This window comes from Staurois parvus, unplaced genomic scaffold (genome assembly GCF_062004578.1).
Source record: "Staurois parvus isolate SC_StPar_1 unplaced genomic scaffold, SC_StPar_1.0 ptg000044l, whole genome shotgun sequence".
Classification (NCBI taxonomy): Eukaryota; Metazoa; Chordata; class Amphibia; order Anura; family Ranidae; genus Staurois; species Staurois parvus.
The window spans coordinates 4020694-4046674 of record NW_028317840.1 but is presented as its reverse complement, the minus strand read 5'-3'; the positions used below and the strand labels follow the sequence as shown (position 1 = coordinate 4046674).

Genomic DNA, 25981 nt, shown 5'->3' with positions numbered 1-25981 from the left:
GATCCCCACTGTATATTGTACATTCACATCAGTCCCTAACCCTCAAGGGGCGTACAATCTAAGATTCCTAACTTACATTCATACATACACATACTAGGGCCCATTTAGACAGGAGCCAATTAACCTACCAGCATGTTTTTGAGGTGTAGTAGGAAACCAGAGTGCCCGGAAGAAACCCATGCAGGCACCAGGAGAACATGCAAACTCCAGGCAGATGGTGCCATGGCTGGGATTCGAACCAACAACCCTAGTGCTACCAGGTGGAAGTGCTAACCATTTAGTCACTGTGCTGCCCCATGATAGAAATAATAACATTTAATAAAGCTGCACAGATTTTTTAATATTTACTGGGGTCCCTTGACTGCATAGCCTTAAAACTACAGCTTATTTAATGTATACACTCACTTCTGAAAACAAGTGTTTTTATTTTACAATACTTAAAATGAATATAAAGCAGAAAACATATTTGTAAAAGAATGTATTACTTACATTGGTAATGACTTCATGGTTTACAAATTCGGTCTGGGTATATTTATCTTGCTTGGAGACATTTAAAGTTTGAGCAGCTTTCTGCAAAAGATAAAAATAAATATATATATATAACAAAGTACGGTCAGAAAGGACGCTGCATATATCAGTGTAAACCTGGCTGGGAATAACACTGCTGTATGTATACCACATGCTGGAAAAGCTCATTTCTTGTTTTCACATTATGAAAACACAAAAAGAATAGGTATCTCTTTTTAGCTTTGCACTTCTGTTCCCACTTGACTATGCATTGCCAGCTGTTACACTATAGAGTGCTGTGATGGAATTATGAAAGCGAAGGGTGACTATTTCCATTGCATATTCATTGCCCAGCTTTTTCTCCACCTCTACCAATTCACAGTTAGTAGCAGTGAGTGGTCTTCATGGAGGAAAATGTGTCAAATTTGTTCTTTTGTGTTTGCTACAACACACCTTTGAAGATCATTGCACACTATAAAAACAAAGCACAATGAAAGCTACACTTTACCTAAAGCTTTAACGTAATGTCCAGGAAATGATCTATGAAAGCCAAGTACAAAATCTGCTGTCTGCTTTTCAAAAGCAAATCTGTACAGTTTATTAATACTATAGATATAAATAAATGAAAGCGGCTTTGTGTTTCTTCAACAACTTACAAATGTGACAGTCTACAAAATGAAATAAAGAATTGTCTCATCCATCTCTTTGGTCTTAATCTGATGCATGGAGTAAATACATTTTGGTGGTCACCCGCATACAATACGGTGCACTAAATTCATGCCCCAATCCAGGGGCGGACTGACAACTCATGGGGCCCCCGGGCAATAGGGGATCATGGGGCTCTTGTGTCCTTGCCCAAACTCAAAAAAACCTATGAAAAAGGTACCAGGGACATCTCATGGGGCCCCCTACTGACCCCAGGCCCTCGGGCAGTGCCCGAGTTTCCAAATGGTCAGTCCGCCCCTGCCCCAATCTACATCTTTAGGCAAAAATGTGTGGTCATTGTTTTGACACATATTGGCTATATGCTAATAAAAAACCAAATTACATTATTATTAATAGTGTACTCTACATTTGAATCGTGTTTCCAATGTATATGATATGTATGCTGGAGCACAGGGCTAGGCATTTAGAAAAATGCCTACCGAAGAAGACACTTTTGGTCTACACTTCAAGCATCCATGTTTTTTCTCCTGCCAAATTACAAGGCTTGGCATATTTTAGAATAATATGATCAGAAGGAGAGTGGAAACTTAAGTCAGCCATACATGGAATGAAATTCATCCAGTTCAGCAGGAATTGGCTAAATTTTGATCCATGTACGGGCACGGGCAGCCTGATTGTACAGAAGTCAGTCTACCGATTGACTTCTGTACAACCTGCCTGTCAGGTTTTTCCCAATCGATCAACTCAGCCGGAAGGATTCTGCCATCCACATCAAGTGTGTGGATGGGGAAATTAGGTAAATTTTTTTCATTCAACTTGCTGGTTGAACTGAAAAAAAAAGGCAAATGGGCTGCCTTAAACAATGGCTCAGTAGTAATCAGTATTATAGTGATAGTTTGCAGGTGGCAGTGTTTTGTTCCAATGCGGGATGACTTGAGAGATTAGTGTGCATTGATCAGGGAAAGACACAGTAACCCCCAGTTCACATATATGTGGATGTGCGGGCTGCGTTTTGCATTGGCATGAAAGCCCATTCATTTGAATGGACTCCCGTGCCTGTGACATGCAGGGAAGAAGTCCCTGCACTTCTTCTGAAAACACAACCCGCACAGGAGCCACGGTTCCCGGTACGGTTGCGTTTTCCAATGCGGGCGGCGTGCCATTAGAACTAATGGCACCTGCCCGCGGGTCCGCATTTCTCTGTGCGGGTGGTGTGGCTGCACGGATTTTCGTGTGGATCTGCAGCGGCACCACCCGCACAGATGTGTACCTAGGGTAAGAAAGGCAGAAGCAACAGAATGATTGCAGGTTTGTCATGTGGCTGTTACGTTTAAATGGTATGTACACATATGTCGCAAAAATTCTCTAAAAGTATAAACAGCATGATTATTTATTTAAGTAGACAATGTGGTTGATGTACTAAAGAAGTATTGCATATTTCAAGGTGAATTTTATTATTTTTTTATTTTTTTGCAAAGAATACCTAATCATGTGCAAGGAAATTTAAAAAAAAAATTTTTTTTTTGCTTGTACATGATTGGATGACTGAAGTCAGGACAACTTTACCTCATTTACTAAGCTACTTTTCACCTTGCAAAAGGGATTTTTCACTTAATTTAGTGAATGCGGTGAAATTGTGCTGACCTCATTCATCCAATCATGAGCCTCCAGGTTTTTTATTTCTTTTTTCCTTGCACATGATTGGGTATTCTTTGCAATATGAATTTTTACTTTGTGTCACCTAATCCACTAGGATAAGTGAATGTTACTTTTGTAGTACCCAAAACTGTTTGAACCTTGAAGAAGGGGGATACACTCTGAAAGCTTGTCCTAGAAATTCGAATGTCAGTCCAAATAAAAAGTATCAAGGATAGTACTCAATTATTTTTACTAAAATAGTGAAAGTAATTCCACTTTTGTTGAGGAAAAACAAATTCTGCTCTTGGTGGAATAAGCTATTTGTTTCACTATGTCTTTTTGTATTCTGATGAGAAACGTTAGTGTCTGGATCCCTGAAGATGTGATTAACCCTTACGGAGTGACATTTTTGTTGCAGAGGATACCTAAAATCTGACTTGTATTTTAATGCAGAGTTCTTCACCCAAGCAAGAAAGGCATTTCTGGGGAAGCTATGTACACCAACTGTGGACAAAATGCCTCCAGGCTGCCATATTACATTACATAATACAGAAAATTACCCAGCAGCAGTTTATAATGGAAAGGTAATTTTTCATAACAATGAATTACAATATGACTTGTGTAGCAGTTGTATATGCTGTATTATTTGATTTGATTTATTTTATCCACGAAAATGGAATTACCCTTTAACTCAGCCTAATAACATACAGTATGTGTTTTATAGTGACTAAACAGTGAACATACACATGTTTAGTAGTTGAGACTGTTGGCTACAATTGTGCAATTGACATTTATTCACTCAAAAATGCTCCATTCAAGTTGTAGAACATGTTAGGGATATTGAAAAAGCCTGTCTATTAATGCTTGCAACAATTAGGTTTTAACAATGGAATTGTAGAATGCCATACAACCATTTCAGCACAATATGTATCCCACTCCCTTTTTTTTTTATTAGTCTACAGCACTATAACTGGTATATTTCTAAAATTCAAGCTAATACACACTATATTACCAAAGGTATTGGGACACCCCTCCAAATCATTAGATTCAGGTGTTCCAGTCATCTCCAAGGCCACAGGTGTATAAAATCAAGCACCTAGGCATGCAGACTGCTTCTACAAACATTTGTGAAAGAATGGGTCGCTCTCAGGAGCTAAGTGAATTCAAGAATGGTACCATGATAGGTTGCCACCTGTGCAATAAGTCCATCCATGAGATTTCCTTGCTACTAAATATTTCACGGTCAACTCTTAGTGGTATTATAACAAAGTGAACGCAACTATGAACAACAGCAACTCAGCCACAAAGTGGTAGGCCACGTAGAATGGCAGAGCAGGGTCAGAGCATGCTGAAGTGCACAGTGCGCAGAAGTCGATAAATGTCTGCAGAGTAAATAGCTAAATACCTCCAAACTTTGGAAAAATGTATTTCTCTGTAAATCTCTGTTTTCAAAAGCTAGCAATACTTTTATGACAAATTCTCATATTTGATCTGTTGTTAAATGCCAGCTTGTGCTTGTAGAAAAAGATATTTTGCTTTAAGTGGTTTATAATAACGTCACTGTATCTCTAAATGAGTTTTGCTGTGCAATAAAATAGATGTGTCTACTGCAGTGCAAAAGTAAAAAAAATTGTGTACAGTGCCATAACTCATATTAATAAGCAGATATTATTTTACTAGAAAACTCATTCATTATTTGATGAAAGTCTGTCCAGTCACAGCCCAGAGCAATGTGTTGACAATCAACACAGGGTTCTGTATTAAGGGAACAATCTATTTGTTTCTTATCCCTGCAAATATATTTTTAGTAAAAAGCAGTACATATTACACACAATAAAACTTGTTAGGCACATAGTTAACCCTTTGACTAAATGAGATGTTAACTCCATCACAGCCAGTGTCATTAGTAGTCACAGTGTAAAGTATTATCACTGATCACAGTATTAGTGTCATTGGTGATGTCAGTGTCAGTTCCCAGCCAGTCTCAGTTAGTGCCAAATTGCCTGCTGCACTATCACAGTCCCATTATAAGTTGCTGATCACCACCATTACTAGTATTAAACAAATTTCAGTATACTGTATACCATAATGTGTAAACACTATAACTTTCATGCAAACCAATCAATATACACTCATTTGGGATTTTTTTTTACCAAAGACATCTAGCAGAATACATTTTGGCCTAAGTTTATGAAAAATTTGATTTTATTTTTATTGGATATGTAAGTAAAGTAAAGATAGAAAGCAAAAAAAAATGTTTTTTTCTAAATTTTGGGGCTTTTTTGTTCATATAATAAAAAATAAAAACCCAGTGGTGATCAAATACCACCAATTTAGAGCTCTATTTGTGTAAAAAAAAAATATAACTTTTGTTTGGGTATAGCATTCCATGACCACGCAATTACCAGTTAAAGTACCATAGTGCTAATTAGCAAAAAATGGCCTGGTCATTAAGGGGGTAAAACCTCACGGAGCTGAAATGGGTTTTTTTGGGCATGTAATGTTAATGTTAATGTTTCAGCTGTCAGCGAAGGTCTGATATGGATTTTTTTTTTAAATGGCATCGGGGGGTCCCTTCAAAATCTATACCAGATCCTTATCCGAGCATGCATCCCGGCAGGTCCGGAATGGCCACTCACTTATCCCCCCTCCTGAACCATACCAGGCCACATGCCCTCAACACGTTGAGGGCACTTTTGGACAGGGGGGCTCCCACCCAAAGCACCTTGTCCCCATGCTGATGGGGACAAGGGTCTCTTCCCCACAACTGTGATCGGTGCTTGTGGGGATATGGGGGCGGGGGCTTATCAGATTCTGGAAGCCCCCTTTAACATGGGTATCCCGGCCCTCCCCCCATCTGAATGATAATGGGGTACATGGTACTGCTACTCATTCACAAAAAAAAAGTGTAGTGTAACAAATGACAGAAGACAGTCTTTGACAAATTCTTTATAAAAAACAGTAATAAAAAATACGTCCCCCGAAGTAGATCCAACATCAGTCACAATGCCTGCCACCATCATGGTCAGGTGCATTGCTTTGGCCAATCACAATGTACTGTCAGGGTGCAGTGCATTGTGGGGCACGGCAGGTGAACAGTACGCCGCACGCCCTCACCGTGCCGATGTTCATGTCAAACTTCAACATCAGGCTCAACTGTACAAAATGGCAGTCAGACCTTCTGCTGTCACCGCATCCCTTATAGCATATCTGTATGAAAACTCTACCAGCCTTATCCTGCACCTGTATATCCTGCATATTGCTCAAGAGAACAAAACAAAAAAATTAAGTTTGGGTTTGCCACTACCATGGGTTCATGGCAAATTCTTGAGAACAACCTATAATGCAGTGCATAGCCTTTTACCTGGTCAGATGAGTCACAAGAACGAATAATTTGAAGGGATGGATAATCCAGCTCCCTTTCTTTAAAAGGCTGACCTTACAGAACTAGATACTGCAACCAAGAGTAATGCAAGCAGTTGAGGCATGGTGGTGCAAGCTTTTCAGGGTTAAAACGAGTAGTGAGGATACACCATATTGTCTCCCAGCTGCCTGTCTACATTGCATTTCAGAGTGTGGGCAATGGCTGCCCCAAATTTGAACAAGCATATATTGTCAGTGTATGTTGAAGATGGAAGGGAAAGCCAACACTTGTTAAAAACATTTTGACATTGGTACATATCCCCTCTGCCTATGCTTTGCTTTTCTTGCTTGCAAATTAGCCCTGCAAATAGCCAGAGTTCAATAACAAGATTCACCTTCCATAGACTTTAATGAAGATTTATGAATGGACAATCTATGAATGGAGGATGGGCAGATGATTGTAGGTCCACCTCCTCCGTTCATACCAGCTGCTACAAATAGAGGAGCTGGATGGAAAGGGGGGGGGGCATAGTATGGCACTCTTGATGACTTTATGAAAGCACGTGACAGCACCCACAGTTCTATTAACCCCTGATGCATCGGAAGATTATGGCAGCCGGGGGGGGGGGGGAGCAGGTGGCGGCATCAATGGAGGAGGATTTAAGCTAACAGAAGAAGAATCAACAGAAGGGACACATCCTACTTACTGTAAGTTATGTCTATTTCAGAGGGAAATAAAAACTGAATTAACAGATGGAATGTAGCAGTTCTCCATATAGAAAACTGCCAATGACCATTGCTAGCATGGAGCTGGTATACGGGGTGTGAGTTGTCAACTTACATCACTCTATCTGCCCATGCACAAGTCATGCTACAAGAGCACAACCTTCAGCATTAACAACCCTGATCCTCACTCCCACTACAAGCTGAGCAGGGGTGGGGAGGGTCAGAGAAATTGGATCATGTAGCTCCAGCTCTCTCTGCCACATTTGTCATAGTCACAGCAGAACAGAGAACAGATTGCTCCTGTTTAACAAAGGGGCTTGTGCCCCTTTTGCTAATTAGAAGCAGCATCTGCTCTGTTTTAGAGTAGTGGAAGCACTGTGTTTGCACCACTCTTTGTTAAATCCCCCCACAATGTTTGCATCAACTGTAGCTGTCTGCAAGTCTACTCTATTGATTTACAGAGCTCCTCAGGATCCTCAATTTCCAGTGTTTCTCTATAACAGAAATGCCAAGGTCATTTTGTAGTCTGGTCCTCCTCCCTGTGTGCACCCTTTTACTTGCCAGTAAATATAATGGTTGGCTGTCACTGGTCACCAACAGAAAGGTATTAGAAACAGCAAGGGTCAGCTACAGGATGAAAATGCAGGCTGTGGTCACACATTCCATTATGGAGCAGCTTGAGATTTGAGGCTCCTGTGGTTCTCTGCAAAGACATAGCAGTAGCTGGAGATTTCTAGTAACCAGATTGGCAGACCATTTACCATAGACAAAAAGTCTACTGATGCTCTCTAAACTCCTATCTGGTTGTAGACATTAAAACATTTTAAAATTCAAGCTTCCATTTTTATCATATACCACACCTAAATATTTTTGCTTCTTTTTTTGGGCTATTCAAAGGAATTTATAATGGATACCAATGCAGTAATGACATCAATTTTGATGATGCCAGAATACTTATTTGCTAAATACTGGAATCCAGCCTAAATTAGGATAATGGATATCAGGAATTACTAATTTTCTATTAGAAAAATTATCTTCTAATGATAATTTGTCAAAAAATCTGCAGAATTGTTAATTATAGATATTATTTTTCATTAGTATGTCAGATTAGATGAATAAATTGTCCTTTTTTTCTGTGTGTTTTTTGTAGATGTTTAAGTTTAGTTTTATAACATTTATAAAGAATAATAAATAAGTATATGCATTGCAATACCCTAATCATTACTATTATTATCATGTGTACTTGTTTACTAGAACAGATCAGTTTTCACGTACGTTGTTCTAAGAAACATTTTTTAACATTCCTATACATAATCATATCACACCTACAAAGAAACCTATTAAGGGCTGCTGTATTAAATTTACTGCACTAGCTAGCAACATATTTCACCTCATTTATACTGTTTCTACTAATCATTAACATTGTACAAGTTTATGTTGCTACATACTGTATACTGTACATGACCAGGATGAAAGTAAATCATGCATATGACATGTGACTTTTTAATTGATTTATTTTTTTATTCTTAAGGGATTGATACATAGAAAAAAATGCATAGACATTCGACCAGCGCAATTGCATGCACATTCATTCTAGATGGAGCTACGTATTATAGGAATTTCAAAAAGAAAAAGCTATAGTAGTCTATTTACATTGTTTTCTGCCACATCTGCACTTTCACTGTGGCAAATACCTATGCAAGTTATTTTTAATCCACCCTTTAGTGTAGTCATGGATTTTGTTCAACATTCAGTTTTAATATAAAATGTCATTGTTACTTTTTAATAACAGGAAACATCTTTTTTTTGTTGTTGTGGCAACATCTTTTTGACAGTTTTTTGGCACTTGTTTCAATATGACAAGTTTATGAATAAGGACGAGCACCTGGTGACTTAGCCAATGGACCTAGGGAAAGGCCTTGAAGGACACAGAGTCCAGAAGAATGACAAGACATAAAAACACAAGATGACAGTCAAATAGCACCCAGGGGCTACAACTGCAGGGAAACGATTACATTTATACCAAAAATAACTTACATACTTTAAACATTCATGCAAATAGCGCACAAGTAATCTCTATAACTGATACTATTACAAACAATACTGTAAAAAAGGTATTAACCTGTTTCAATTTCATCTTGCTTCTATGTATTTATAGAAAGGTAATTGCAGCTTGAGAAAGAAATAGTAAGGTTGATTTACTTAAGGGAGAAGTGAGGGAATTTAAAAAATAGAAACATAAATTCTCACCTATATGGCTGCAACATCAGTGCGATGCTGCAGCTGCCCCTCATTGGCTCTAAGATAAATGAGCTATCATGTGACTGCTGATTTCTCCTTTCTTGGTCTTTACTGAGCAGAAAGTGGTGACTGTAAGGCTCCGTTCACATCAAATCCGATTTTGAAATTGTGTGACTTACAGTGAAGTCGCACGATTTAAAAATCCGGTGAGATGCTGATTTCCTTGCATTTTGCAAGACATCTGACACAGATGTCTATGCAAATCGCAACAAAAGTAGTGCATGTACTACTTTTGAAATCGGTGCGGCTCCAATCAAGTCAGAACCACACTGATATGACCGCTCTGATAGCGGACAACAGGGTCTCCAGATTGTGGAAGGAGCGGGAGAGGCTCAGGATCTCAGCAGCACATTGCCAGTCAGGCATCTGAGTAGATCTTGATCCTAAAGTCAGATCCTAAAGGGGTTTAGCCTGCTGTTAGCTGAATCTGGCTCACAGAAGTGCAGAAACAAGTGCACTTCTTTGACCCAGAAGAGAAGTATGGCCAAAAGAGCTTGTTAGGAGTTATTTCTAACGCCTTGAGTGAACATTTCTAACTCCTTAAAAGAGTTTTTAAGGAGTTATAAGTGTTCACTCAATAAGCGTGAAGATTCATTTTAATTATCCAATCAAATGAGGGTCAATCTGTAGTAGCAATTTCCACAAAATCAGATAAAACTCTGGACTCTGACTTCTGAAGGAAGCAACTAATTTATTAAAAACAGCGTTGTAGTGACCCAGCAGATGGCAAGCCGCTCTCATCTGCTAAGTGAGTCATAGAAAACTTCTTACAAGCGTATATACCAACGATTATGTCACAAGACATATATTCCTTTCCTACTTTCTATACACTCAAAAGGCTTCCTAAACTCTACAGAACAACCTTGGGCAGCAACTAGAGATATGAAATAGCAGCTGCAGACCCGTACATAGGAAATAAGGGAGGGGGGGAAGATGAGCCAAAAACCTTGCTTCTACAAACACAGGCTGCTATAAGTGTTAGAGTTTAAAGGGGAACTCTACAACATCTGGGTCCTACCATAAATCCACACTTCATCATGCACTCTGCAGTCAAAATTCTATAATTTTCCATGTGGCTGGTTCATATCTATGCATTGTAGTTTTGTGGAAACTATACAAGCCAATTCACACCTACACCTATGCATTCCCATATGCACTGCAATGAACATAAGACAGTGTGAATCCAACCTGAAAAGCAAACCCTTATTTATTTATTTCATCTGACTGGATAATTAAAATTCATCTTCACTCTATTTTCAGCGAATATTCTCAACTCCCTTAGTAAATAAGGCATAATGACAACAGTGCTATGTAATGTAATAGGTGCGGAAGTTCATTTATGAACCCTGCAAATGTAGCATGTGAATACAGCCTAAACAAGTGTTCTATATTGTTTAGATCAAAGGTTACAGAATATATCTGTAATCCACTACAATGTTTACTGAGTTATACGGAATAGGATATCCCTACTGGGATGGAAATACTAATACTTTTACTGTTTTTCTACACCAAAAAACTCACACTTATTATTTATTATTACAGGTACTTATATAGCGCCGTCGATTTATGCAGTGCTTTACATATATGTTGTACAATCACATCAGTCCCTAACCCTCAAGGGGTGTATAATCTAAATCCCTAACTCTCATTCATACATACACATACTAGGGCCAATTTAGACAGGATCCAATTAACCTACCAGCGTGTCTCTGGAGTCATACACTAGAAGTCTCAAGCCCCACCCTCCTTACCCCTATGGCCTTAATCTTTTAAACAACTTTCCCTCCAGAGGATTTATCCCCCCTTCCTGGCCAAGCCATTTTTTTGTGATACGGCACTGTGTTACTTTAACTGACAATTGCACGGTCATGCAACGCTGTACATAAATGAAATGTATGTCCTTTTTTCCCACAAATAGAGCTTCCTTTGGTGGTACTTGATCACCTCTGCATTTTTTAATTTTTTGCACTATAAACCAAAATATACCGAAAATTTTGAAAAAAAACCCCATATTTTTTTACTTTTTGCTATAAAACATATCCAATAAAAAATTTTAAAAAATCAAATTTCTTCATAAATTTAGGATAACATGTATTCTGCTACATGTCTTTGCTAAAAAAAAAAATCCCAACACGTGTAAATTAATTGGTTTATGTGAAAATTATAGTATCTACAAATGGCAGTATATGTACTGGAATTTGTATTTTTAATTTTTTTTTATACAAGTAATGGTGGCAATCAGCGATTTCTAGCGGACTGCGGCGGGCAGTCTGACACTGGGTGAGAACTGACTAACTGCCACTGACATCCCCAGTGACATTAAAACAGTGATCAGTGCTAATAAAAAGCACTGACACTGTAGTAATGACACTGTACAGGAAGAGTTAGCATCTGGGGCGATCAAAGGGTTACTTGTGTGCTGTGTGTATTTTACTGTGTGCTGTGTTTTACATCTCTCTGCTGTGCAGAGATATACAAAGCAGTATGTCCATGCTGGCAGGAGAGAGGCCTGTGTTGTTTACACACAGGTTTCTCCCCTGTCAGCTTTTTCCAACGATCGATCACCAAGTGCTACCCTGGAATTGCCGGCTGACATCTCTAGCAGTCAATAGCAGAGTGGGTAGGGCAGCGTGCTCGTGCCCCCTAAACGAAAATGCAAATCACGTATATACACATGATTATAAATGCGAATCACGTATATATACATGATTTTGCGCAGCCCTGCCACCCTGTAGCAGCACTTTTGCTATACTGCGGAGGGCAATTGGTTAACCAAGCTATACCTACTGTATGTATAAACAAACCTACGAAGTGCAAGGCTGCCCCAAGAAATTTACTAAAATTTGTTCTCCCCAGCTGGATTTCCAAGATATGGTTGCTCTAGAACATGGGTGTCATACTGGTGGCCCTCCAGCTGTTCCCAAACTACAAGTCCCATGAGGCATTGCGAGATTGACAGTTACAAGCATGACTCCCAAAGGCAGAGGCATGATGGGACTAGTAGTTTCACAACAGCTGGAGGGCCGCCAATTTGACACCCCTGCTCTAGAGTAATGTTATGCATCTATGTTCATAACCCTTCTCTGTTGTTGGCCAGAAGGTATTTTGTGCATTTTTCATTTCTATGTTTCATGTGTTTTTGCTTTTGATGTTATGCCCTGAGCGTGGACCTTCTTTTTTGGTCCCTATTACACCATCTGGTTTTGTTATGTATGGATAACCTGTTATTGATGTTCTTTTCTGTATTGTTCCGAGCTACATCTCAGTGTTGTGCCTTGCTGGGCAAAGTTCCTTTTTGTGAGTGTGTGTATCTTTGTTGTGTCTTTGTTGTTAGCACACAAAGAGAAAGTTTAATACAATTGCCCTTAAGAAAAAAAAAAGGTAGCATAATATATTTGTGGAAGGGGCTAAATGCTGCCTATCTACAGTATACATGGATCGCTCAGCAAATAACTGTGGCAAAGCTCGTGGAATAAGTCACGTTAAACAGTCTTCGCTAATGTCCATTTTTCCCCTCTAACACCATTTGTGTCTTAATGACTCACATGCACCAAAGAGAAATGCTTGAAATGCATGCCCGCCATAATAAATACTCTACAGAGCTTGGATATGAGAAGTGTATTGAGTCACACAGCTCAATGAATACAAAAACTTACTGAAGCATTTACTTCATTTCATGCCTCACCTGAAAATGAATGCACGCTGTGTTATCACTGCTATCTTTCCTCCTTTCAAATGTTCCCCTAGGTAAGCCCCTCCCTCCCTAAGCAGGAGAGCATTGAAGCTGAATCCCAGGCAAACAACTAAACATACAGATGAAATACATTTCATATGAGTTTTAGAGTTCTTTTACTCTTGAGATTTATACAGTCTTACCACACAACACCTGTAGGTGGATGACACCATGTACAGGTAAGAATTCTGGTTTGTCCTCTCTCTACCCCCAACCTGCTAACTAGACAGTGAAAGAGCAGACAGATTAAGTCAACCCTCAATGTCTTTTCCCCTCCTATCAGCATGCTCCTCGGCTGTCAATCACTGGGTCCCAGTTGGTGATTCCTCGCCGACACCCGGTGATCGCCGAGTATCTCCGATGGGGGAGAAACCTGTGTATAAAAAACATAGATCTCTCCCCTGTAAGCTCCTGTACACTGCATAGCAGAGCCATACAAAGCAGTGTGTTTATAGTGGAACGCACACACACAGCACACAATTAACCCTTTGATTGCCCCTCGTTAACCCCTTCCTGTCCAGTGTCATTAGTACAGTGTCAGTGCTTTTTATTAGCACTGATCACTGTTTTGGTGTCACTGTAGATGTCAGTGACACCAAGTCAGTTCCCCCCCAGTGCCAGAATGCCCACTGCAGCCCCGCAGTCCCACTATAAGTTGATGATCTCCACCATTACTAGTAAAAAAAAAAAATCCAGTATATATACCGCCATTTGTAGACGCTATATCGTTCACATAAACCAATTAATTTACATATATTGTGATTTTTTTTAGCAAAGACATGTGTAAGAATACATTTTGCCCTAAATTGATGATGACATTTGTTTTTTTTTAAATTTTTTACTGGACATGTTTAATAGCAAAAAGTCAAAAATATTGTTTTTTTTCCTCAAAATAGTCTTTTTCTGTTTATAGTGCAAAAAATAAAAAATGCACAGCTGATCAAATACCACTGAAAGAAAGCTCTATTTGTGGGAAGAAAAGGACGTACATTTTATTTGGGTGCAGCATTGCATGCCAGCGCAATTGTCAGTTAAAGTAATGCAGCGCCGTATTGCAAAAAATGGCCTGGTCAGGAAGGGGAGTAAATCCTCTGGAGGGCAGGTGGTTAAAATGCATGTAGCAATTTATTAATACATACATAGCTGTGTTCATTTGTAAGTATTTCTCTACGCCTAGATTTAAAGTGATTGTAAAGCTTTCCTTTTTATTGAAATAACAAACATGTAATACTTACCTGCTCTGTGCAATGATTTTTCACAGAACAGCCCCAATCCTCCTTTTCTGGGGTCCCACTGCTGGCACTCTGGGCTACATCACGCCCCCCTTGGGCACTGATTGCCCCCAGAACACTCTGGGGGACCTGGTGCATGCTCGCTTCCAAGCCCTGCTCTGTGTGTCCATAAGACACACAGAACAGGGCTCAGTCCCACCCCCACTCCTTATCACTGGCTCTGATTGACAGCAGCGGGAGCCAATAGCTCAGCAGAAGAGATCACTGCATCACACATTGATGTGTTGATGTTCTAAGGTCCCTAAGTCACATTCATACACATACTAGGGCCAATTTAGACAGGAGTCAATTAACCTACCAGCATGTGTTTGAAGTGTGGGAGGAAACCAGAGTACCTGGAGGAAACCCACGCAGGAAAAGAGAGCACATGCAATCTCCAGCAAGGTAGTGCCATGGTTGGGATTCAAACCGCTGACCCTAGAGCTGCTAGGCAGAAGTACTAACCACTTGGCCACTGTGCTGACCCACGTGGGGCACTGTTACAAAGCCAGCCAGGTAGAATGTATCTATGGTGTAACATCATTATTGTTTGCCCTTGTCTAAGATGTTTTCTGTGTGGTGAAGAGTAAAGATGGCTTCCTGAGGCTGGCACCTGATACACTGCTTTGAGTGGAATTTGTATCCACAATCTTTGTCTAGATGTTGTTGCATCTCTGATTTTGCTTTGTTTGCATTGTGGTGTTCCTCTAGTGGTAATCTCTCTTCCTCTCTATCCTTCTTGCTTCCCTCATATTCTTACACATTCTCTTTTTCATTTTGTGGATTTTATATCATGCAAGGTTTCTTTTGTTTTGGCCTGCTGCATTGGCCTATCTGCTACCCTGTTTCCCCGAAAATAAGACAGTGTCTTATATTAATTTTTGCTCCCAAAGATGCGGTAGGTCTTATTTTCAGGGGATGTCTTATTTTGTCATTGTGTGTCATTTTGATTGTCCCCTCTGATCCTCCTGTGTCATTTTGATTGCCCCCTCTGATCCTCCTGTGTCATTTTAAGTGATCCCCATCCCCCCACCCCTGTGCCACTGAACACCTTCACCAGGCATCCCCCCCACCCCTTTATCAGACATTTCCCCCCTGGGGACTGTCACTGGGCTGGCTGGGGCCTGGACCTGGGCTGGAGCAGGGTCTGCCACTGACTGAGCACCTTCAGTCATCATGAGGGTGGTGTCACCAGAGACAGACCAGCACTCACCACCTTCGCCGCGTCCCGTCTGCTCTGATCCTCCTGTTCTTCTACACGCATCTCTCTCCCGCTCACTCCGACCTCCACTCCGCCTCCACACAGCTGTGACATCACTGGTTGCTAGATGCCAGTCGGGGCAGCCCTAGCAACCAGTTTACGGTAAATTAATTTTCATTACAAGACAGAGCCTAGGGGGGCCTTATTTTCGGGGGGATGCCTTATATTTCACCCAGAAGGAAACCTGTAAGTAGGTCTTATTTTCGGAGGATGTCTTATTTTTGGGGAAACACGGTAGGTGCCTGATGCAAGTACAATGACTGTCTCTGTTTTTCTGTTTTGTGTATTGATGCTCGTAAAATCCTATAGACTCTTCACTTTGCAATGACAAAGAATGGCAAATCACATGCAAGGAAAATATTTACGTGCACATTACTGGATGATGGAAGCCAGCAGAGCTATCATTTATATCACTCGTTAAGCTAAATGCCCCTTGCAAAGTGAACAGCCTTTAGTAAATCAACCCCAATCTGAAAGTCATTGAAGTATAAGGAAACTACAAAACAGAGTCACAAAAGTTAATGCCCCACTAGCAATCACGTTGCTTGTAGTACCTTGCCAGCAGCAGGAAAAATGACTGTAGGGAAAACACAACCTGCTGCTATAGAATTGCTCTCTCCCTGGAAAACCACTAACGTTTTATTCTAACACAGCTCCCTCAGTGGAAACACCATAGGTATATGTGCGCTGTCTTCAGCAATCCTGTTAGTGGCAAGTTGCCATCAGTGGCAGGACAGCTAGTGTGACATGACCCTAACTGTACCTTTAGTATACTTACTAATAAAAATGAAAAGTGATCATTTTAATGGATGAGCCCTTGTGGTTCTTACCAAACTCGACGTAATGTCACTTTAGAAAATCACTCCCACCACCACCATGTATCCAAGTATAACTAGAACAATTTGACTGCCCATTATAAATGCCGTAACATTGATCTTATTTCAAATATTAGGGGAATTAACTTGTGATCCCTAATTAACAACCAAAATCAACACATCTCTCTTCTTTGATATGTAAACAGTTCAGTTCTAATATAAATATGGATAAAGCAGACACATTTTGCTTGTCTGTTAATTAAGCCAGAAAAAAAAATATTCACGCTGAACAAATGGCATTAAACTATGATGTTTTATTGCTTATTAACAAAAGTAATGTTGAAAAATAATGCACTTTAAAAAATAAATACATTTCACAGCTTAGGCTTTAATAGATTAGTGAATCATTGAGAACCTTTGGGCAATGACTGTAAATTCACATAAATAAAATTACTTGTAAAACAATTATATGCAGTCATCATTAGTAATTTAATATGCATTAAACTCTATTTAGGTCAAATTTTGTTTGGCATCATAATTCAGCTCTTAATTTGTCTACTGTTACTCATGTTTTAGCGTGCATCATGTTTGATGTGTTGTAAAGCTTTAACCAAATTGTATTTATTACATTACCATTCTTCCATGTTATTAGTTATTATTATAAATATGATAAGTTATGCTAAGTTAGAAAGAATAATCTGTCATCTCAAATGTTACAACTGGAAATTCTATGCAATATTTACAATGAGCTGCAGAGTGAAAAAAAGTCATCCCTATTGTTTTCACTTTAGCAAGAGGTTTACAGTATGATGTTACAGCTTACTGTCTGAAAAAAGTTACAACTGCTATTTTTAACATGACTTTTGACTTCTCACCAGCCAGTCAGCTGAGGCAGACACTTACAGAACAGAAAGAAAAGAAAGGGTTCTGTGTAATGCAAAAATCAAAATGTATGCCTAGGTTGATTTCCCCCGGAGGTAGACTGTTACACTATTTGATTTATTGTTATTTCTCTGTGACCATCATTTGTTTATTATTGCTCTGTGTCTTTAAACTGTCTCCTTCTGTCTAAGCTGAGCTCTTTCTCTAACCGTACTTGTGTATACTCCTCTCCCCTACCCTTCTCTGTAATCATTCCACTGTGTCCTGAATGCATCTTTCCATGAGGCTTACAACGTTAATGTTTTTCCACCTATGATTATTCTCCATTAAAGAGTATGTTCGAATGGGTTTCCTTATCTGACTTCCTCAATATGTGAGTTTATTCATTGAGTTAAACTTTCTGACCGGATGCAAGGGATAAATTCAACACCACGTGGTATAGCTGTATACATCGCTGGAGATAAAGTTTATGGCCTCGTAGTTGAGTCAGAACATAGACCAATGGTGCTTCAAAGCTCACAGTGTCTTCCTGGCACTTTAAACAGCATGATAGTATAAGGTGAAGAGCTCACAACTTGTTCTCACGATAAAAGTACTTTATTAATAAAGGGTACGGTGTGCGAGTTACAGCAGCTTACGTGTTTCAGTAAAAAACCTTGGTGACTTGATGGCTATGAATAAGATTTTTTACCAAAACACGTCAATAAAGTTGATGCGACAGGCTAAACTCCCACTTAGCTTGTCAAGACATTCCATCCACCTAAAATGTTTTACAGAAAAAATAAAATATGTGAACATGTAAAACATGTAGTACATACCATGCCCAAAATGTAAACAATGCATACTTCCCTACTGAACATTAGGCATATGGTTTGGTAATTTTACAGCATGAGAGCTAAAAGTATATGGATTCCCTACTACTCAACTCCCAACCTGTAAACCCTTTAGCATCAGGTAAGTGCTCTGAAAAAGTCCACCTGTGTCCTATACACAAAGCTAGTGCAGAATTACACCATATTCTTCAGCACCACCGATGCTCCTAAAAAATTGGTGTGTGAAATGAGTGGGTAACAATGCTCTTGCAACATATCCTACTGAATGAAATAAATATTTGGCTAATTTAATCCATTTATTTTCAAATAGTTTTTATTGAAAATTTTTAAAGTCTTAAACAAACACGGTAATATCTAGATACAGTCATGGCCGAAATTGTTGGCACCCTTGATATTTTTCCTGAAAATCAAGTATTTCACACAAAAAAGGTATTGCATTAACACATGTTTTGCTATACACATGTTTATTCCCTTTGTATGTATTGGAACAAATATAAAACAGAGGCAGAAAAGCAAATATGACATAATGTCACACAAAACCCCAAAAATGGGCTGGACAAAAGTATTGGCACCCTTAACTTAATATTTGGTTGCACACCCTTTGGAAAACATAACTGAAATCAGTCGCTTCCTATAACCATCAATAAGCTTCTGACACCTCTCACCCGGAATTTTGGACCACTCTTCCTTTGCAAACAGCTCCAGGTCTCTCTTATTGGAAGGACACCTTTTCCCAACAGCAATTTTAAGATCTCTCCACAGGTGTTCAATGGGATTTAGATCTGGGCTCATTGCTGGCCACTTCAGAACTCTCCAGCGCTTCTTTGCCATCCATTTCTGAGTGCTTTTTGACGTATGTTTGGGGTCATTGTCCTGCTGGAAGACCCAGGATCTTGGACGCAAACCCAGCTTTCTGACACTGGGCCCTACAGTGCGACCCAAAATCCTTTGGTAATCCTCAGATTTCATGATGCCTTGCACACAGTCAAGGCACCCAGTGCCAGAGGCAGCAAAACAACCCCAAAACATCATTGAACCTCCACCATATTTTACCGTAGGTACTGTGTTTTGTTCTTTGTAGGCCTCATTCCGTTTTCGGTAAACAGTAGAATGATGTGCTTTACCGAAAAGCTCTATCTTGGTCTCATCTGTCCACAAGACGTTTTCCCAGAAGGCTTTTGGCTTACTCAAGTACATTTTGGCAAACTGTAGTCTTGCTTTTTTATGTCTCTGTGTCAGCAGTGGGGTCCTCCTGGGTCTCCTGCCATAGCGTTTCATTTCATTTAAATGTCGACGGATAGTTCGCGCTGACACTGATGCTCCCTGAGCCTGCAGGACAGCTTGAATGTCTTTGGAACATGTTTGGGGCTGCTTATCCACCATCCGGACTATTCTGCGTTGCAATCTTTCATCAATTTTCCTCATCCGTCCACGACCAGGGAGATTAGCTACAGTGCCATGGGTTGCAAACTTCTTGATAATGTTGCGCACTGTGGACAAAGGCAAATCTAGTTCTCTGGAGATGGACTTGTAACCTTGAGATTGTTGATATTTTGCCACAATTTTGGTTCTCAGGTCCTCAGACAGTTCTCGTCTCCTCTTTCTGTTGTCCATGCTTAGTGTGGCACAGACAGACACACAATGCAAAGGTTAAGTGAACGTCTCTCCTTTTTATCTGCTTTCAGGTGTGATTTCTATATTGCCCACACCTGTTACTTGCCCCAGGTGAGTTTACAGGAGCATCACATGCTTGTAACATTCTTATTTATCCGCAGTTGTGAAAGGGTGCCAATACTTTTGTCCAGCCCATTTTTGGAGGTTTGTGTGACATTATCTCGAATTTGCTTTCTTTCCTCCCTTTTTTTGTTTTGTCCCAATACACACAAAGGGAATAAACATGTGTATAGCAAAACATGTGTTAATGCAATACGTTTCGTGAGAAATACATGATTTCCTGGAGAAATATCAAGGGTGCCAACAATTTCGGCCATGACTGTATAATCAAATGTAAGGTTCACATAAACGAAATAACAGAAAATGAAATGAGAATGAGGTACTAAACCCCCACCATCCGGCTGGGAGTTCGCTTAACATATTCATACTTATAAGAGAGGTATGTTCATTAGATTGTGAACCATCATAAGAAGTAGAAAACCGTGAGGGAATTAAACAGAGGGTGAAAACGGGTATAGAAAAGAGTGGAAGGGGAAAGAAGGGAAGAAGAGGCACCAATGTTCTGCAAATTCAGCATGTCCTAGGGATAAGGTTCGTAATCATGTGATTGAGCAATTGGGATGTGTTAGCCATCGAGACCAGTGTAATGTGAATTTGTGGTAAGAAGAGTTTCGAAAGTCCGCTCTTTTCTCCATCTCACATTGCAAGTTGAGGTCAGCAATGAGACGGGCTAGTAGAGGAGGTGATGTAGAACGCCATAGCCTCATAATGTTAGTCTTGGCTGCTGCTAGAATGTGTATGATAATAGTGCATGAGCGTACAGGGAATTGTTCTATCGTTAGATGTAGAAGCGCTAATCCCGGGTTAAGAGTCGTAGGTGAGTCTGTGACTGAGGAGATCAATTGGAACACTTTGTTCCAGTATGATTTGAGGGACTTACAAGACCATAGTACATGAAAGAGTGAACCAGTTTCACCACATTGTCTCCAGCAAGTTTTTGGTTGCTGCGGATAATAGATGGATAATTTGGCAGGGGTCAAGTAGCATTGGTGGAGAACTTTTAAATATGATTCCCAGTGGGAGCTACATTTCGAAGCTTTGTGTGTAGTGACAAAAGTCATTTGCCATGATTGTGGGGTCACTGGGGAGAGGAAGTTCTTCTCCCAATTAGTAAGGGAGGATGAGTGGGTCGTGAAATATGCTTCAGTTAGTAACGTATAAAAGGTAGCGATCCCTTTCTTTGGATAATTGGTCTTATGAAGGAAATGATGAGCAGTAGCTGGGAGGTCTATTTTAACAGGAATATCCGTTTTATGAAGCAAATGTAATATTCGCATAAAAGTGAAGTGTTCCGTATTGGGAAGATGGAATTTTTTCTGCAGTGTCTGGAATGACTCGGGTTCATGGTTAGCATAAATATCTTGGATATGACTAATACCCAACTCTATCCAGGATCTTAGATTTAAATTAGGAGAAAGAAATTGCAGAGCGGAAATAGGAATCGAGATTTGTAAGTTAGTTTTCTGTGACTGAGTGCTTGTCAAGAGCTCATGCCAGGCTGTTAATGAAGCCTGAATACATGGATGTGTGTGAGTATGTCCAATCAGTGTTGTACGAGGCACGAAGAGCAAATCTGTTAAGGCACCTTGTGGATATCTGGAGGGCTCCATAATAGTCCAGATTTTTTCCTGAGTAGGGTGCCACCAGTAGAAGAGCTGGTCTAGTAGGGCCGCCTGATAATAAGATTTTAAATGTGGGAGACCAGCTCCTCCTCTGGAAGGCGGGCGGATCAGAAGGTTTGTAGAGCATCTGGGCCGTTTAGAATTCCATAGAAATTTATTTAGAATTTTTTGCATTACGGAGAAGAAGGAGGAGGGTATAGGTACAGGTAATGTACGGAAGATATATAATATCTTTGGCAATATACACATTTTAATAGCAGCTACTCTACCTAGCATTGATAGCGTGGTTGTGCGCAAGCTCCTAAGCTCATGTGGTATGATATCTATTAGGGGTTTAAAGTTTTCTGCATAGAGTTGATTGGTTGTGGAGGTAAGTTTAATCCCCAAATATGGGATACTGTGTTTTTCCCATTTAAAGGGGAATTGTTTTTCAAGGCGAGCTTGGGTCGGTGGAGGAGTATGAAGATTTAAAATTGAAGATTTGGTTTCATTTAGTTTGTAATAAGATACATCTGCATATTTTTGTATGTGTGAGCGTATTGAGGTGAGAGATTTGCAGGGGTTCGTAATCATTAGGATAATGTCGTCCGCAAAAAGACTGATTTTGTGTTCTTGCTGAAAAAATTGAATCCCTGAAAAATTGGAGTCATTTCTAAGGTTGGATGCTAGTGGTTCTATAAGTAGGGCGAAAATTATGGGGGATAGGGGACAGCCTTGTCTAGTACCATTAGATATTTGAAATGGTTGTGAAAGCGTACCATTAGTGAGGACTCTGGCTGAAGGTTTGGAGTAAAGGGATAGAATCGCTGATAACATCCAATCCGTAGTGCCTAGTTTTTGAAGAGTTAGTGACATAAAACGCCAGTGAATGCGGTCAAACGCTTTTTCTGCGTCGAGTGATAGGAGAATTGAAGGTTGTTTGTTTGATTCAAGAAGGTGTACTAGTGATATAAGTCGACGAGTCGCATCAGGGGCCTGTCTACCTGGTACAAATCCCACCTGATCAGCTTTGATTAGCGTCGGCAGGAAGGAAGGAGTCGTTGGGCTATTATTTTGGCATATATTTTCAGATCCGTATTAAGTAATGAAATTGGTCTATAGTTTTGGACTAATTGGGGGTTTTTACCCGGTTTCGGGATAGTAGAGATTATTGACTGTAGCATATCAGAAGGAAATTTCCCTTTAGAAGCAACGTGGTTATAAAGGTCAGATAGATGTGACTTGAGATTAGTCGCAAACTTTTTATAAAATTCATTAGTAAAGCCGTCGTTTCCCGGAGATTTGTTCATGGGGAGTTTAGTTATGATTTTCTCAATCTCTGCAGGTGAAATCGGCACAGAGAGGGAGGCCAATTGAGTAGGTGTAAGATGGGGAAGTTCGGTTTGGCTTAAAAAATTTTCAATTGACAGGTTTGTTGGTTGAGTTGTGTCAGGGTCATCTTTTATGTTGTATAGCGATTGATAATAACACGCAAACGCATCAGCTATGTCTTGTGGATTAGATAGAGGGATACTGGAAGTAGGATGCTGAATCGTTGCTATTTTGTTTTTAATTCGTTTCTGTTTAATGGTTTTGGCAAGAAAAGAGTTAGTCTTGTTACCAAGCGCATAGTATTGGGATTTTGTTCTTTGGAGGTTCGTATCATAAACGTGTAAAAGAGCAGTGCGGAGTTTGTCCCTATCTTGATTTAAAGCCGCGGTTATGGTGGCATTTGGATTCTGTTTATTAATCTCCTCGTTTCTACGTATAGAAGCAAGGAGTAGGTCTATTTGCTGAGATCGTTGTTTTTTAACGCGAGAAGTCAATTGGATGAGGATACCTCTCATATAAGCTTTGTATGTTAGCCAAAGTGTGGTAATAGAAATTTCCAGGGTAATGTTGGTTTCAAAAAATAAGTCATGTGCATCTAATATGAATTTCTGGTTTTCTGGTGTATTCAAAATTGCAGAGTTGAGTCTCCAAATAGGCGGAATCGCCGACCGCTGGGTGTCATCCAGGGAAATGGTGACCGGTGCATGGTCAGACCAGGTTATAGTTCCAATTTGGGAGGACGTCACATGTTGTAAAGTCCATTTGTCCGTAATGAACATATCAATTCTAGAATATGACAGATGTGGCGGTGAAAAGTAGGTGTAGTCTCTTTCCGCACCATGTTGGCATCTCCAGATGTCATATAGGTCATGGTCATGCATAAAGCGGTTAAAATTGAGGTTGCTGGGTTTTTTATTAGAGGAAGAGTCCAGAAGTGAGTCACTAAGAATATTAAAGTCTCCGCCAATAATAAGTCTGCCTTTCTGATGTTGGGAGATAAGGTTGTGGAGTTTCCGGTAGAATTTCAGTTGTTTACTATTAGGGCCATAAACGTTCACTAAGGTGTACGAGATCTCATTAATTAGGCATATCAAGATAATATAGCGCCCTTGCGGGTCAATTATAATGGAGGTAGGTTTGAAAGAGAGGGCGTCATTGATAGCGATAATAACTCCGTTCTTTTTTTTCCCGTTGGTTGCCATAAATAGTTGAGAGAAACGAGGTATATACAGCTTCGGGGTTTTTTCCGTGGCAAAATGCGATTCCTGCACGAAGAGTAGGTCAGTATGATATTTCCGGATTTCTCTTGCTAGCTTCGATCTCTTGAATGGGGAGTTAAGGCCTCGCACATTAAAGAATTTGATGGTAATCATTTGTAGTCAGGGTCTCGGTTTACAGGCATAGTCGCGTTGTTTTTTATTCCGGTGGTAGTCATGGCCGTAGGAAAAAAGTAGTGTGTCAGATGTGAACACTTGTTGGTGCCAGTAGGAGGGATAAAAGAGGATGGAAAAATAACACTAAAAAGAAACTTGCGTATAAAGCAAGTAAACGGTGTAGCTAGGTTTGCTACAACAAAGGTGGGGGAATCAAACAGGATACGACCCCCAAGAGAGTCATATCTATACATAACTATGAAATTGTAGATCATTTGGTTCAGGCCGATCGCCAGAAGTATAAGAGGTTAAAGAACGCCTCCAGGGAAAGAGGGTAGGAAATATATCCACGGCTAGTGCCGCTCAGCCCTTCAGGTTGCTTCCATGTTTTGAACGGAACCAGGGTTGTTTTTCTGTGGGTCTGCCGGTAAAATGCTCCAGGTTTTAAGGAAGTCCAGGCCGGCCTCTAGGTTTTTAATATTATAGATTCTGCCTTGATGGCGCACTATTAGCTTAGTGGGGAATCCCCATTGATAGGCCATATTGTGATTTCTAAGCGCTTTCGTGATTGGTATCATTTTCTTTCTGTTAGCAAGTGTGGCCTTGGATAGATCCGCATAAAGGCGCAAATTCGCGTGTGAGGATGGTATTGGAGGAGGGTTCCTGGCCGCCATCATAATTCTTTCCTTAATATGGTAGAAGTGTATGCGGACAAGCACATCTCTAGGAATAGTTGCGGACAAGAAAGAAGGCTTAGGTAGGCGATGTGCTCGATCGGTTATAGCCTCTACTTCAGTGAGTGTGGGGATTAGTAGCTTGAAGAAATGATGCAAATATGGAAGTAATGCCTCGTTAGATACCGTTTCAGGAATTCCTCTAATTTTGATGTTATTACGGCGTGAGCGATCTTCCATATCGGCCAATTTGAGATTGATTTGTTCGATATCTAACGTGTGTTCCGCATGGGCATCAATCAAATCATTGTGCGCTTCTACTATATCCGCTATGTTGGTTTCAATATGGCGGATCCTGCGTTCCTGTCCTTGCACCAGAGTAGTAATTTGGGCCAATGGCGCGGAAATATCATTATGCAAAGTTTGGCGCAGTAATGTCAGCATATTCTTCATACAAATTTCAGTTAGTGGTTGGTCAGATACTGGGAATGCGTCTAAGTCAGACATGTTGGAAAGTGGTGGCTGGGGCATAAATTTTAGGGCCTGGTATGCATCCTCAGGGTCTCTGTCAAGCCGAGGTTTAGATTTTACAGGGCTGCAGGACGTGGGTGACAGTGGGGGAGATAACTCACCCGGGTCCCCTGGATATAATTGGTGCCTCAGCCTGGGATCCACAGGCTGGGAGTTGTAGTCCCCCTCCTGGCTTCTGCTGTCTCCCTGTGCATCCTCGTGGTGGCCGCCATCTTGGATTCCCGGCTGAACGGCCGGGAAGAAAAACGTCAGTTTCCCTGGTTGCCCCGGGCTTTTTTTCCTGCGGGGCATGTCTAGTGGGCTGCGGGCACCCTCCGTGGACTGCTGTCTGGTGTCGGTTTTCCCTGGGGCCGTAGTGTGCCGCGTTAGTGCTGGCGGATGGACGGAGCCGCAGCTACAGAGCGTCCATCTCCGAGCCGGCCGCGCATGCGCCCCCAATTTAATCCATTTAAAGTGTATACAGTGTGGCAGAGTGAGTCCATACCACTGTGGAATAAGGCAGTCTAGGCCAGGTTTTGCAGAAAACAGGCACGCTGATGGCACAGGTGTGTGCTGGCTTTTTAGAAGAGACAGGATTAGAGTTCGGGGCTTCACCCTCCCGGGAGGATGTTGCAGGGGAGCAGAGAGAAGTGCATGTGTGCACTGTGCTTTCCGGGACAGGACACTCAGAGGCCCACGTATGTGAGCGACAAAGCAGTTGGGAGCTGCAGGAAAGTGACAAGAAGCTGACAAAGGTAAAG

At 40.6% G+C, this 25981-nt stretch overlaps 1 protein-coding gene across 1 annotated transcript in view; it reads right to left on the bottom strand.

The window, feature by feature from the left end:
• CCSER1 (coiled-coil serine rich protein 1) overlaps positions 1-25981 on the bottom strand; it is a 1224715-nt gene that overhangs the window by 41876 nt on the left and 1156858 nt on the right. The window contains exon 9 of the mRNA XM_089663808.1: positions 490-570. Within this exon, the coding sequence (XP_089519934.1) occupies positions 490-570 (81 nt within the window). The remainder of the gene's footprint in view (positions 1-489; positions 571-25981) is intronic.